Source organism: Microcaecilia unicolor, chromosome 10 (assembly GCF_901765095.1).
Source record: "Microcaecilia unicolor chromosome 10, aMicUni1.1, whole genome shotgun sequence".
Lineage (NCBI taxonomy): Eukaryota > Metazoa > Chordata > Amphibia > Gymnophiona > Siphonopidae > Microcaecilia > Microcaecilia unicolor.
This window is the reverse complement of record NC_044040.1, coordinates 154458689-154474848: the sequence shown is the minus strand read 5'-3', so window position 1 is coordinate 154474848 and position 16160 is coordinate 154458689. Positions and strand designations below refer to the sequence as shown.

The following is a 16160-nucleotide window of genomic DNA, read 5'->3' as shown; positions in this document are numbered from 1 at the left end:
TCCAGGCAGGAAAGAGGGGGATCTTTCCTGCCCCAAAGAGGTCACTAGACCACCAGGGCAGACGCAGGTAAGGGGGGGGGGGGAGACTAGCGCCGCGGGGCCCCCTTGAGCGCGGGGCCCTATGCGGTCGCCTCTGTCGCCTCTGCCTAAGACCAGCCCTGTTTCATGCTACATATCAGTTAGTGTCTGCCCAATTTATATGTTAGCTGAAATGTATGCAGCACCTTGCTAGATGAAAACTCTGATAAGAACATATGAAATACCATAGACGTTTAATTTATTTATGTTTTTAAACAGCCAGTTAACTTTCCGCTGCAAACCAAAATGACTTTGCTTTCTTTAAGGGGCAGACAGAACGCTGCCTGGGTTTAGAAATTTCCAGCATAACTGAAACATGAAATGAGATCTGCAGAGAAACCTACAAGGCATGCCAAGCTTTAAATAAGCTCCCTCACCAGCAAATGGATGGAGATAACTTTAGCTGCCAGTTCCACATATCACTTCCATGGAAAGAATCCAGTGTCATCTAAACCTTTTTGCCCTTGCCTTTGTAAGGTGACTGCGGTGAACCACCCAAGGCTGCAGCAGAACTGGTAAGAACATTTCTGTGAAAATGTTTTTATTTTGCCATAATAGATGAAGCTATCTAAATATTTAATATTATCTTTAACAATGTTCTCCATCTATTCAACACATTATTATTGTTCTGTATACCAAAATAATGCATTATATGCCCAAGCGCTACTTTAGATTGTTTTAAGATGGACTGTACAATGTACAAAATATCTGGCATACTAACATTTCGTGCTATGGAAATATGCAGTTTATTACCCAGTTATTATTAAAGGGACAATACTTGCCACCTAGTGGTGAAGTATGAAATACTATTGTACTATTGTACAGCTATCCAGGTAACTACCTAGTAACATTGTGCAGGTACAAAAGTAGTTACTTACCTTACCTCTTCCCAAACTGGGGTTTGGGGAGGGGTAATACATCTTTTGAAATACTCAATAGACATACATATCTTTCTCCCTCAGTTATAATGTATCTATAGGTGCACCTACATTTAAAGGATTAAGTCTAGACTCGCACAGCACAGCACTGTTAATTATATTATGTTAAATGACTCTTATAATCCACCAACTCCCTTAAAAATTCCCAAAACAGATTACAGTAAATAGCAGCAAAGCAGCTATAGATAATGAAAAAATTAGTTACTGAATAAAATAAAACAACTGCATCACAGCAATAAAAACTATAGTAGGTATTTTTTTTTAATAAATACATTTTTAGTTTCTGCTGGAAAAGGGAGAATACACTAATCCGTCTTTAATCCATAGGAAGAGCAGACCAAATCTGTACCGCCTGATAAACTGAATTATTTAATTCTCTTTCACAATGTATACCAATCAAAGAAGGAAAATAAATTAAACATGGTTCTACAACCCAAGTAGAATATATTCTATTTGCAAAAGTAAATAGGTTAATCAGATATTCTGGACTTGTTCCCTCAACTATTTTAAATCTCATACACGCTTGATTAAAAGCTTTTCTTGGTTTCAATCCACCCTGAGCTGTTTAGGTAGTGGCAGACGAAAAGACCCGGCATAACATAACATAACAATGTGAATACAAGTATACATTTTAAAAATGTGGACATTGGCATTTACACCTGCTCCACAGCTGGTGTATCAATTCTGGGGCATGAAGTGAGCTAAGCAGTTACAAAGGAATATAGAAATAGTTAATATGTGAATTAATGCAAGAGCGGAATAAGCATTACAAGCCATCTTAGTGGTATCTAGATAGCATTGGGGTGATTCATGGGAAGAATGAGGGTGATCCACAGAGTTATCCAGACAGCAAAAAAAACTAGCCTAACTTTATCCGGTTAGCAATCTGGATAGCAGGCTACTTATCACTGCTATGTGGATAGTGCCAGTATTAATGTGAAATGTGTACATTCTGCCACTAACCCTCAAATTCTATATATTGTGCCTTGATTTCTGCACAGAAATTGAAGCGTTTTCTATAACAATGCACGTAACTTAGTTAGTTAACTAGCTAATTAGTGCTGTTAATTAGATGTTAACAAGCAATTATCAGCACTAATTGGCAATAATTGAGATTTATGCATACATCTCACTAAATGTATTCTGCAATGTGGTGCGCCTACATTCTTAATTGCATAGCTGAAAAGGGCTAAATTATTTGGCTGCTCTGCTCAATAAGATTTTCTTAAATCAGGTTAGCAAGCTAGTACCTTTTTACTCTGCGAAGGAAAAGACCTCAGAAGCTCAGCCTGTGGAGTTTGTTTGCTACCACAGTGGCTGGGCGAACCTCCTCATTGGTCAAATAACCTTCTATGGGTCCTATTTATATATATTTTTTGTTGCTTTTTATAGATATAGGTCAAGAATTTTTCTCCTTCCGACTTATACTAATTTTTAAGTAACTTTTGTCTTATACTGGAAATAAGCACTTAACTGAATGCGTCTTTCCACTGTTCTGGTGAGCTGAAAAGGGAGCATGGCCATGGGCAAGTTGGGGCCGTTTCTACAATCTATGTGCATTATTAAAGAATACACCCACTCTGTGCCTAATTTAGGTGTCAGGATTTATACCAAGTAAAACATGGTTGTGCGGAAATTTAAGTAGATTCTATAAAATGTAGGCATACTTTACAGATTATGCCTAGGCGTATTTTTTTTCCATATGGATTTTTCAGGCACCATATATAGAATCCAACCCAATGGAAGCAATTATATAAAGGGCGCTAAAAGTTAGACAATCAAAATCTAGGCACCAGGGCCACCGAGAACCGGGGCCAGGCCCGGGACAAGACAACCCCCGGCCCCCCCACCCGAGGTCGCCGCCCACCTGAAGTCACCGGGCCCCCCCTCCACCCGCTACCGGGCTCGGAACTAACCTTAAGCCTCCTTCTTTCACTTCACACAAGCAGCAGCAGGGCAGACCTCTCCTCCTTCCTTCCGTGCCCCGCCCTCATGGACGTTACGTCAGGCGAGGGCGGGACACGGAAGGAAGGAGGAGGGGTCTGCCCTGCTGCTGCTGCTTGCGCGAAGTGAAAGAAGGAGACTTAAGGTTAGTTTCGGAGCGAGGTGGGTGGGCCATATTGCAGCGACGGCGCCGGGCCCCCCCGGAGGCCCGGGCACGTTTGTCCCCCCTGTCCCCCCCTCTCGGCGGCCCTGCTAGGCACCAAGCTAGTAATCCATGGCAAATTTGTGCACCTAATCTGATAGAGAATACTAGCTTAAGTCTGTGATTAGGTACCTAAATATAGGCATCAATACTTATGCTTGCTTTGCGGGCACGCCTAAATACAGCGCTGACAGTATTCATTAAAGCGCATGTTTAACTAGTTAGAATGCCCATGCCCCACCTCCATGTGAATACCTCCTTTGCAGTTACAGATTATTTATTATTTATTTATTTATTTAACACATTTATACCCCACATTTTCTCCACTTAGTTGCAGGCTCAATGTGGCTTACACAGTACCGTAGAGACAGGCTCCGGTTCGATAAAATACAAATACACAATATAGTAGTAGGCATATAAGAAACATAAATAAAAGCAACAAAGAAATAGAGGGGGTGGTGTTAAAAGTCCAATACGGTCCATAGTTTTGCTGTGTCGCAGGAACTAGAAAGTTAATTTGGGTCAGGAGGGTAGGCCTTCTTAAACAAGTTGGTTTTCAGTGACTTCCTGAAGTTAAGAAGGTTGTGGCTAGATTTCACGGTTTTGGGCAAAGCGTTCCACAGTTGTGTACTTATGTAAGAAAAGCTGGATGCATAAACTGATTTGCATCTAAGTTCATTGCAGTCTGGATAATGCAAATTTAAGTAAGTTCGGGATAGACTGGTGCTGTTTCTGGGTGGTAGATTTATAAGGTTCAAAATGTATCCAGGAACTTTGCCGTAAATAATCCTGTGGACCAGGGTGCAAACCTTGAAGGCAATAAGTTCCTTGGTGGGAAGTCAATTAGAACACTTAGGGCCCCTTTTACCAAGCTGTGGCAAAAGGGGGTCTGTACTGGCATCGGCACATGTTTTTGATACATGCCGAAGCCCCCTTATACCGTAGCAGATAAAAGGTAGGTTTCTTTTTTGGTGGAAATGACCATGTGGCAAGTGAAGCACTTGCCACAGCCATTTTGAGGGGGGGAGCCCTTAAAACCACCCATTCAGGTGGTGGTAAGGCTCCCAAGCAAACATAACAGTAACCGGATATGACGGCGTGCTGGGGGTGGGAACTACCACTGAAATGTGGTGCAAATGTATGTTTCTAAATTAGGTGCATAATCCCTGTTATTCAATAACACACATAAGTTTTAGGGATACCCCTGTTACGCCCATGACCTGCCCATCTCTGCACCCCCTTTTCAAATCGCACATAAATTGTAGTGCCGATCATGCACCTAAATTGCCATGTATAAATCCCAATTAAATGTAATTAGCGCCAATAATTGTTTGTTAAAAAGTAAATTATTGGTGCTAATTAGCTCATTATTCAATTAAATTGTGCATGCACACAAAATTTTTGGTGACTTTTATAGAATTAGGTGGTATGTCACATAACACACACGCTTATAGAATAGCATGTAGGGCTTTTGGTAATCTTAACTACAGGCACAAAGCCTTTGTAATGTAGGAATTAATGTGCATTGTTAGTATATGGGTGTGCTAACAGTTAACAAGTGCTGATTCCTGCGTTAACTGTATAGCATGAAAATGAGTGTGGACTGCATCTTGCAGTAAATGCATGGTAACTTATTGTGAGTTAACTGCTTTGCAGTAGGTAGCACAGAACATTTAATGCCACCTCAGTAGGTAGTATTAAGGGGGAAAGTTATCAATGCAACTGCATTGCAGATAATGCAGATGCTTTTATGGGAGAAGTTATTAATGTGGGCTACCTTTAGGCTGGGTTATTTTACTGTTAACCTAAGTTCTTAATAACTAGGTCTCATTGCATAAAATGGAATTTGTGCTAACATACCACAAGTTGTGGTAAATAAACCATCCTAATGTAAAAACCATCTATAATGTAGCTCAACTTATGCTATTTTAGCACATGTTTTATTTTATCCAATGCGGGATTTAGCCAAGCTAACTCCTGTGGTTAGCATTTAACCCAGATAATCAATGCCAGGCTGTTTCCGGTAACCGGCATTAAATATCCAGATAATTTTTGGCTGGTTTGAACACAATCGGCTAAGTCAATATTCAGACTTAGCCAGTTATGTTCAAACCAGCCAAAGATATCCCACATCTTCACACGGCCAAATATAGCTGGTAAAGAAGGGCTGAATATCGCCAGATAGCCAGTTGTGAGGCATTTAACTGACCAAGTGCTAATCCTGGCTGGTTAAATGCCCTTGAATATCAAGGGGTTAGGTATTAATAACCTGGGCTAAAAGTAAAATAACCAATCTTAACACTATCCCACGTTGATAACTTCTCCCTTAATAGCAGCCCACATTGATAACTTTCACTACAACTGCATCTCTGCATTATCTGCAGGGCAGTCTTTGCATGTTAAATGTTTTCTCTGTATTAACTGCATAAGTTGATGCTGAAAATTCCCCCAATAGTTAATAAAGAGGCTCTGTGGTCACTGTACCACAATCTGGTCAATTACCACCTGGCAACTGCAAAATTTAACTTCACTTTAGTAAAAGCCTCTTAAATACTAAGGCAAGAACTGAGATCAAACTTAACATAACCTGGTTTAAGAGTGAGGGTCATTACTGTTGTGCACAAAATTAACCTTTTTTATATATAGTTTTTTGTTATTGCACTTAATGATATTTTTGGATTTTTCAGGATTAACCATGAGATTCTTGCCAGGCCTTATCCTCTGTCTGCTGTTGGCTATCAACTTAAGTTATACCAAGGAAGTTGAATCATTGACCATTGATGAATTGGGGGGTGAAGAATTCCTAAATGATGAGCCTTCAGCAGAGGACCCAGCAGGAAATCAACCCCGAGGACCTTGTGCTAATTGGATGGGAGGAGCACCTGGTTATCCTGGCCATAATGGTGTTCCAGGTAGAGACGGCAGAGATGGAAAAGATGGTGCAAAAGGAGACAAAGGTAAGCATGGAAGAGGCTCATATGATATTTTCGTGAACAGTCATATGTTTTGTATTTAAACATCTGTATATTGTTTTGCCTCTCAAAATTATCAATGATTAAAAACATGAAAGGAGAAATAATGAAAATGATTTTAAGCAGGTTAGCATACATTTGGATCATTAGTGCTTTATAAAATATATAATGCATGCTAAATTGATTTAAGGGTAAATTCAATACAGGTCACTAAAGGTTAAGTGCCAAAAAATTGGGGGCTAAGCTAATATTCTATAAGGGCATGAAATCAGTTACAGAATACGAGCCTAAGAGGTCCTTTTACAAAGGCGTGCCGAAAAATGGCTTGCAATAGTGTAGGCGCGGGTTTGGGGCGTGCACTGATCCATTTTTCAGCGCGCCTGTAAAAAAAGGCCTTTTTAAAATCTTTGCCGAAACTGGACGTGCGGCAAAATCAAAATTGCCGCACATCCATTTTGGGTCTGAGACCTTACTGCCAGCCATTGACCTAGTGGTAAAGGCTCATGCAGTAACTGGACAGTAATGACCTACACGCAACAAATGCCACTTGGCGTGCGATCGATATGGACGGCTGAAAATAAAAAATATTTTTCAGACGTGCATATTGGACGCATGCCAAAAATGAAATTACCGCAAAAGCCACGCGGTAGCTGGGTGGTAACTCCATTTTGGCATGCGTAGACACTTTCGCAGCTTAGTAAAAGGACCCCTAAGTCCTCAGCTACATGTCAAACTTTAGGCATGACCACTTACACTATGTCTATGGCTGGCATAAAATGGTGGTATCTAAATGCAGCATTTAGAAGTCTAGATGCAACTATTCTATCAAGTGTGTGCACGAATAGTCAGAACGCCCCTGACATGCTCATGCCCCTCCCATTTTAATGCCCCCCTTTCCACCAAACAAAAAAATATACATGAGATACATTTGCTTGTGCTACCTTCAATCTATGTAAATCTTTCTCATGCATATTCATTGTAGGTATCCTGAAAACCTGACAGGCTAACAGAGAGATGAGCGTCCTTCTCTCAGGGTCGCCCAAATTGGCATAATCAAAAGCCAATTTTGGGAGTCCTCAACTGCTTCCCGTCACGGAGACGACCAAAGTTCACGGGGGCGTGTTGGCACCGTAGTGAAGGCAGGACTGGGGCATGATTAAGAGATAGGCATCCTCGGCCGATAATGGAAAAAAGAAGGGCGTCCCTGACGAGCACTTGGCCGACTTTACTTGGTCCATTTTTTCTTGTGACTAAGGGGGGGAGGGGAAAATGTGAAAGGGGCAGAGTGAGGGCGTGAAAGGGGGTGGGTGTGAAAGGGGCATGGCGGGGTGTGTGGTGGAGGTGGGGCATGTGTCCTCCTTTTTGGGGGACAAAATATGGTAACTAGTCCTTCCCCACCTGCCTCCTCCTCCAAATGTATTCCTGACTCGAGTCCCGCTGAATTCTGCGGTGGCAGGAACAAGCACCGCACTGAACCGCTGCCGCCGCTTCTCTCCACAGCCAGCATATGAACAAAAAGAAGCGTGGGGCCACAGCAGCCTTCAGGCATGTGCTGTCGGCTCTGCCGTCCTCTGCCCCCGCTGACGTCAATTTCCCGTTCCGGGGGCAGAGGACCGGCAGAGCCAACAGCGCATGCCTGAAGGCTGCTGCGGCCCCACGCTTCTTTTTGTTCTTGTGTCAGTGCTGCTGTAGAGAGGCCCGGAGGGAAAGAACATGGCTGGAAATGGTAAGGAAGTGAGGGCGCTGGAGGAGAGAGCAAGAGAGTGGAAAAGAGCAGGGGAGAGCCAGAGAAAGAGAGATGGGGAGAGAAAGAGGGGCCATGGAAAAGAGCAGGGGAGAGCCAGGGACATGGAAAAGAGCAGGGGAGAGACAGAGAGAGATGGGGAGAAAAAGAGGGGACATGGAAAAGAGCAGGGGAGAGCCAGGGACATGGAAAAGAGCAGGGGAGAGTCAGAGAGAGATGGGGAGAGAAAGAGGGGACATGGAAAAGAGCAGGGGAGAGCCAGAGAGAAGATGCTGGATGGAAGAGAGGTACAGAGAGAGATGAGTGGAAAGATGGGGCGAGAAAGAGGGGACATGGACAGGAGAGAGAGAGAGAAGCTGCTGGGGAGAAACTGGGGGAGACCCTAGCTGTCAGATGGAGAAATGCTGAATGAAAGGAGGAAGAAAGAGGGAAAATGCTGAAAGGAGAGGGCAGAAAGAGGGAAGACGCTGGATGGAAAGGAAGAGAGGGAAAGAGGAAAGACACTGGAAGGATGGAGAGAGAGAGAGAGGACATGCTGAATGGAAAAGGGTCGAGAGAGAGAGAACTGTCTAGAAGGAAGGGGAGATAGAGGGAGACAATGGATGGAAGGATTGGGAGAGGATAATGGTTGGAAGGATAGAGAGAGAAAGAGGGATGACACTGGATGGAAGGGTAGGAGAGAAAGAGGGAAGGTGCTGGACATGAATGGATGGAGGGGAGGGAAGACAGGAAGGAGATGCACATGGATGGAGGGGATGGAAGAGAAAAGAAATCTGGACATGGATGGAGTGGAGGGCAGGGAAGAGAGGAGAAATGTCAGACAGGGATGGAGGGAAGGAAAGACAAAGGAGATGCACATGGATGGAGGGGAAGGGAGAGAGGAGAAATGCTGGATATGGATGGAGGAGAAACTGCTAAATTGAAGAGCTGTATCGGAACACTGAAGGATAGGGACAGGGCTACAGTTGGTAGACAGGACGCATAAGGACACAGGAGGATGGTGGACATGGTGAGAGAAAAAATATCAAATAGAAAGAAGACACTGCATAAAACAGAAGACACTGGGTCAAAGCGAATAGAAAAACTAAATGCTCAGAGAACAAAGGTAGAAAAAAGTATTTTATTCAGAATATGCCAGCTTTTGGAAATGTGCATCTGTGATATTTTGCATTTAAGTTTTAATTTTTCTAGTACTGCTGCATGCTGAGTCTGACTTCTTGAGGTAACTTTCCAGTTCAGTATTTTGCCTTCATATGAGATGTGTATGAAACTAGCTGAGATCCACAATGGGCATGGGCGTAGTTTGACTGTTTCATTTGGGGGGGCAAAGGATGGGGTGGAGCTTATTAGCATATTCATTTGCAAATATACATGCAAATGAATATGCTAATATGGAGGAAGGAAGGAAGGAAGGAAGGGAGAAACAGCTGGCTTTTTCTGGGAATAACCATAATGAATATGTATGAGATATCAAGCCAACTCTTTCTCCCTTCCTTCCTCCTTACCCAGCACTCCCTCTTCCTCTCCACCATTATTGCCGACGCTGTTGGGGAGGCGGGGCGGAGCACCCATGACAGTGGAGCCTCATCGACGTGGGTACGCACTGCCGTGGTGATGCACACTTCACACTAGTTGGGGTGGGAGTGGACTAAGGCTGGCAGGCGGCGCCAGAGAGAGGAGGAGCCTTTCAGCCTTGCAAGGCTCCGCGGGTGAACTGGTGTTGCGAAAGGGAGGGGGAGAGGAGGGACTGTGAGGCATAGTGAATGGGGCACGCAGATGAGAAAATAAGATGGGAAAGATGCAGCATGGGAGAGTCAAATTGAGTGGGCTCAACTGCCTTATGTAGTTAATAAGCCCACCCAATTTGACTCTTTCTCTGTGGCGTGCGGTACATGAGTGAGACAGAGAGGAAACAGCACAGGAAAGGAGGACCATGACGGCAAGGCACACGCAGGCAGTATCAATCAGTGGGTCCCTAGTCTGGCGAGGCTTTGGTTGGGACGAGGAGGAGGAGGAGAAGGAGGAGGGGGGTTGGGCGGGTGCTAAGCAAGTTTAGAGAAGGCAGAAGTTGGCAGAACATTCACAACCTTACTTGTTCTCCGACGGACAACGCTGGGGTGGATGTGATCCTTTTAATTTGATTTTTTTATTTGCTTCAGCCAGGAACAAAAAAAAAGAACTCAAACGCACCACTTCTCTCTCTCAATCACAGTCACTATCGATAGCCAGTCCTCTCTCATTGCCTAACTTTAACCCACAAAATAGCACCTGCTGCTCATGGCACATATATCTGTGTGCTGGGAGAGGCGCGAAATGTAACAGTTTAGAGGACCAGTCAGGACATTCTTGTTCCACACATGGTTAAGGGCGGGCTGGCGGGAGGTAGATGGGCGCACTAAATGTTTGATCTCACTTCTCTGACATGGACTGGCAGCAGCAGCCAGTAGTGGGTAAGGGGGGGGGGGGGGGGGGACTCGGGAGTTGGGGGAGGAGCTGAAAGTAGCAACCAAAGAAAAAAAAGGCCACCCGACCCTCTGCAACTGCAAGCATTCCTCCGATGCTGAATTTATTCCGATGATGCAGCAGCGCAGGGCGCAGGCTGTTTACTGCAAGGTAAGACTAAGTCATTTGGGGGGGCAATGCTCCCCCTGCCCCCCCAAACTACGCCCATGATAATGGATCAAGAAAGACTGAAAGCTTTATGTTTACTGAACATTGAAAGTGATCTTGTTGGAGATATTAACCCTGAACAGATCATTGACACCTATGATGTGAAGTCTAGTCGCCGGATGTTACTTCACTAATGTGACCATTTCATTTTGGGATTTTCCATGGATGGAAATAGCAGTGTTTAATAATTGATAACATTTTTGAATAGTATACATTGGTTAATATATGCTTTGAGGAACCGATTTTTTTCTTTGACATATTATACATATCTAATATCTAAATTTAATATAAGGTATTAATTGTGACTATTTTACTTATTTTTTTTTTCTGTGTGTTGTCAGACAATTATAGATGTAAGCCCCACCCCTGGCACCACCCCTAACCCCACCCCCTTTAGCCTCCCTAAACAGTTGAGCCACCGACCGCCTATGCACAGTGCTCAACAGAGTAGTTCTGGAGCCAAAGAACACTCTAGACCAGAGGTTCTCAATCCAGTCCTCGGGACACACCTAGCCAGTCAGGTTTTCAGGATATCCACAATGAATATGCATGAGATAAATGTTCATGTGCTACCTGCACTGTATGCAAATCTGTCTTGTGCATTTTCATTGTGGGTATCCTGAAAACTTGACTGGCTAGGTGTGTCATGAGGACTGGTTTGAGAATCTCTGCTCCAGACAAGGCTCTAGCTTTCAAGTAATTTGCAGGAGGCATGGAATAGGTAACATACATTTGAATGTACTTTTAAACCTCTCACTCTCCCTTTCTCTATCAGTCAAACCTGGCTGATCTAACCTTCTTTCCAGTACATCCACTCTTACCAATACTCTTTTCCTCTATGTCTATAGGTGAACCTGGCCCAAAAGGTGAGCATGGAGAACCAGGTGCTCCCGGTGTGGAAGGGCCAAGAGGACTCCTTGGAAACCCAGGACTGAAAGGAGAGAAAGGAGAAAGTTCTTTTAGCTACCGCTCTGCTTTTAGTGTTGGCTTGACAGCCAGACCTACGTCATCCAGCCACCCCATTAAATTTAGCAAGCTATTCTACAATGATCAGAAGCACTATGATGAAACCACTGGCAAATTCCACTGCACAGTTCCTGGATTGTACTATTTCTCCTACCATCTGACTGTGTACCTAAAGGACGTAAAAGTGGGCCTGTACAAGAATGGAAGACCCGTCATGTTCACCTTTGACCAGTTCCAGAATAACAATGTTGACCAAGCTTCCGGCTCTGTTCTGTTACTCCTGGAAGCTGGGGATCAAATCTGGCTTCAAGTATATGGTGAGGACTCTTACAATGGAATCTATGCTGACAATGACAATGATTCCACTTTCATGGGATTCCTCATCTACCCTTCCGTAGCTCATTCATAAAGTGTTGAGTTAAGGAGGACCTTAACAAACAATTTGGGGATAGTTTAAATTTTCTATATGCGTAATCTTTAAATGCCATTAAAACATCACCAAGCACTAACAATCCTTAACACTGCATCCATAAGTGAGATAGCTGTTTGGCTTTTTGAAAAGGATGTTTCAGATCTTAGTTTTGGCATATCGTCAATTCTTTTTATTACCTACCTTAAGCTTTCTAACCTAGTCTATACAACTAAAGAATGTTTATTTGAAAAATCAATACTGGAGTCAAAACAATAAAATGTTTAGCACCCCATTTCCCCAGCACAAACTAAATCTCTACAGTTTGCAGTGCCCCAGAGGCTGATTCTGCATTGCCAGGAATTCTAAGAGTATTTCATTGATCCCTCCAGTGCTAAAAGTCCTCATATTACATGATTCATGGATTTTTTTTCTTGTACTCCCAGGCTTCTTCTAGTTTGTATATTTCTTAAAATCACCTTTTTGACCAATTCTGTTTCTGTAGTGAGGGAGAATGAAATAAGAAGGCATTGTCCCATTGTGCAGTGATACTATTATCTGATCCTAGTAAAGGAGTACAGCAGGAGTCTTGTGTTAAGTGATTATTGCATATGAACCAAGTGCACCTAAAACCTGCAAGCTGAGCTACAGATACACACAGAGTTTTTCAGAGACAACTCTCAGTAGGCTGTGACCAAAAATTGGTCACAACCTACTTTCTGTCTTCTCCTCCTCACCTGCAGCCTGTACTGCTCCAGAGTTGGGCTGCTATCCTTGCAAGCCCCTGCCTCAGTTAACATAAACAAATTGCAGCAGCAATAAATCCCCCCCCCCCCCAGTTTATCGCTGGCCTGCAAACATCTGTGCCTTTAAGCAGGCACACTCAGAAGGAATGTACTGTTTGTTTACATCAGCAGACCACTGGAGATGCCTGATCCCCTGATAGGGTAATCCACCCCAGGTCAGAGGATAAGCACATGAACTGAGATTTTGATTTCTATAGTGTTACATATATGACCAGGGGATTACTTTGAATTAAGTAACATTCCAGAGGCATCTACAAGAGAACTGGAGTAGTCTATTGGTTAGGCTCCTACCCCTTTTTATTGGTTCAGCTGAAAACAGGGAAACCAGGTTCAAAACCCACTGATGCTCTTTGGCAAGTTATTTCATTCTCTGTTGCCTCAAATGCAAGCTTATGTCTAGATTTACTAAAAAAAAACAGTTATGCTACATTAGTGTACACTTATATACATTTTACATAACAGGACTTACTGATTTGTTTTGAGCCCTCTGCCCAATGGCGGAAGAAGTAACTAACTTGTTAGTCTCACTCACACACACAAGGATTGACTCGGGCTGCACATACTGCAGCGGGACATGTTTATCCACTCCTACCCTAGCTAATATTTAACCATCTCTCTGACCTCACGTGCAACTTTCTTCAAATCAGTCACCTTACTTTCTAATTCTTCCTACTTTCTTACTCATCTATATGCTACAACTTTGCCTTACCCTTCACTACCAATTATAATGTTCTAGCACATATTGTGTTGTCATTGCAAGTAGTATACCATGCCATACTTTGTATTGTTGTTTGAATATTTTTACTGCTCTAATTGCCTCCTGTTCATGTTTGATCTATTCTTACTGTACACCGCCTTGAGTGAATTCCTTCAAAAAGGCGGTAAATAAATCCTAATAATAAATAAAAATAATAAAATAAGGGAGACCCTAACAAAAAAACTGTTTCATATAGAACAAGAAAGTCTGACTGATAGTTGTACTTTGGTTATAACAATACTTAAAGGTGGAGAAAAAAGACCTCAGATTATGTAACTCAACTCCAATTTTAAAGGGTGAGAATAATACCCTAACTTCAGGGTAAGAAAAATAACAGGGAACCTCTCTGGATCTCCTTTCCACTATTTCCTCTTTGGAAAATGTTCAACTTAGCCCATTTTCCAACCTTAGACTAGAAGATTCTCCCTTTCCTTCGTCACTCTTTTCCTCCTCTGGGTATGAAATGGGCAACGGTTCCCCTTCCTGACTTTTTCTCTTGAATTTTCTCTCTCAGCAGCATTAGATTGTAAGCCTTCTGGGGACAGGAGAATACGTAGATGTAGGTCTACTAAAGAGCACTAGGAAACGGGCTTAACACATGCTAACATGGGACTTTCCTACACACTAAGGGATAGATTCTTAATATGGCACCTATAACCCACGTAAGTGATATTCTATAGGCCGTGCCTAAAGCTCAGCGCGGTTTATAGAATAATGCTTAAGAGGAGAAGTTGCACCAACATTTAGTTGCCGCCATTTGTACCACAGAAAACCTGGAGCAAGTACCCATATTCTGTAATTACGTGTATAATTCAAAACCACACCCACGTTCTATCCAGAAACACCCATGACCCTCACATTTCTGCGCTGCCTTTTTTGGACCGCTTGTACATTTTCGGCATGGATCCCATGCCTAACTTTACTCACGTTATTCCAATTAAATCTAATTAGTGCCAATAATTGGTTGTTAAAAAGTCAATTATTGGCCTAATTAACTTTTCATTCAATTAAATTGCATGCACAAATTAGGAATGTGTCTAAATTTGTGCATGCAATCTTTGGCGACCTTTATAAAATCAGGGGTGAGCCCATTTCCAGTGCACCCAGAAAACTGAGCATTTTCAGTTACAGCTTTTCAGGTTATTTATTTATTTATTAATTTATTTATTAGGATTTATTTACCACCTTTTTGAAGGAATTCACTCAAGGCAGTGTACAATAAGAATAAGTCAAACATGAGCAATAGACAGAGCAGTAAAAATATTCAAATAACAATACAAAGTATGGCATGTATACTACATACAATTTCAACACAATACGTAATATAACATTTTAATTGACAGTGTAGGGTATAAGCAAAGATGGAACATATAGATAGGTAAGTAGGAGTGGATAAACATGTCCTGCAGCTGTAGGTGCAGCCCGTGTCACTCCTTGTGTGTGTGTGTGTGTGTGTGTGTGTGTGTGTGTGTGTGTGTGTGTGTGTGTGTGTGTGTGTGTGTGTGTGTGTGTGTGTGTGTGTGTGTGTGTGTGTGTGTGTGTGTGTGTGTGTGTGTGTGTGTGTGTGTGTGTGTGTGTGTGTGTGTGTGTGTGTGAGACTAACAAGTTAGTTAGTTCCTGGTTGAAGAGCCAAGCTTTCACCTGTTTCCTGAAGTAGAGATAGTCTTGTGTTAAGTAGAGCCTTTCAGGGAGTGCATTCCAGAATGCTTGCGGGTATCACATCCTATAATGTCTTTTGGAGAGGGTGTGGTTAGTGATAGTCCTTGGGAGGACCTTTGTGTCCTTGGAAGTGTATAGAAGATCATCCTACTCTTCACTTAACCTGAGAAAAATTGACATGGGAGCACTTACCTTCTGCTGTGTAGGAGGTGGTAAGGGCTCTTCATTATAGATGCACTAAGCAGTTAGTACATGAAAATGTTGACATATTCGCTGAATAGCACATCCACACCCATTGCCCCTGACATGCTCCCTCCCAAAAATAAATATAGATAATGCATGCTTAGCATTCACAAAAAGGTTACTTAAAAAATGTTTTAATGATAGTTGCAGTAAGTGTTTTCATTCACACTAATCTCGTGTTAGGGCTTAATGCTCTTTAGTAGACATATCACATATACCTGAATTACACTCATCTTGAGCTACTACTAGCATAGTAATATAGTAACATAGTAAGTGATGGCAGACAAAGACCTGAATGGTCCATCCAGTCTGCCCAACAGTCACACTTATTATCAATTCATGATTAAAATCAACAATGAACGTAAAATTATATATTTGATCATGGTCTTTCTTTGGAACATAGACCATAAAAGTCCACCCGGCTCTGTCCTTATGTTCCAGTTACTGGAATTGCCATGAAAGCCCACTCCAGCCTATTCTAGTCCGTCTTTTCATTTGTGTGACCCACACCGTAAAAGTCTGCCCAGCAGTGTCCTCAGTTCTGGCTACTGAAGTTCTGTTAAAGCCTTTTCCAGTCCATCCTAAACTAGATTGTCATATACAGAACAAAGACTTACAAAGTCTGCCCAACACCGCCTTAGTTCTTCAGTCACATATCCTCACACCTGCAACCACTTAAGGTATTTTTTAAAATATTATCCATTATCTAAATAGAGATCATCTGTGTTTATCCTATGCCTTTTTGAATTCCGTCACTGTTTTTGTCTCTATC

General features: G+C 42.6%; 1 protein-coding gene across 1 annotated transcript; it reads left to right on the top strand.

Moving 5' to 3' along the window:
• Positions 1 to 426: 426 nt before the first annotated feature.
• LOC115479215 (adiponectin-like) lies at positions 427 to 12509 on the top strand. The gene is made up of 3 exons (XM_030217042.1): positions 427 to 593; positions 5850 to 6119; positions 11397 to 12509. Exons 2-3 carry the CDS (start codon positions 5858 to 5860, stop codon positions 11921 to 11923), a joined length of 789 nt encoding a protein of 262 aa, XP_030072902.1. The 5' UTR covers positions 427 to 593; positions 5850 to 5857; the 3' UTR covers positions 11924 to 12509.
• Positions 12510 to 16160: the final 3651 nt, after the last annotated feature.

Bases quoted from the DNA above. Each gene is read 5' to 3' on its own strand.
- LOC115479215 (XM_030217042.1), top strand. From the start codon at position 5,858: ATGAGATTCTTGCCAGGCCTTATCCTCTGTCTGCTGTTGGCTATCAAC. The intron at 6,120-11,396 runs GTAAGCATGGAA...CTATGTCTATAG, and splicing joins TGGTGCAAAAGGAGACAAAG to GTGAACCTGGCCCAAAAGGT.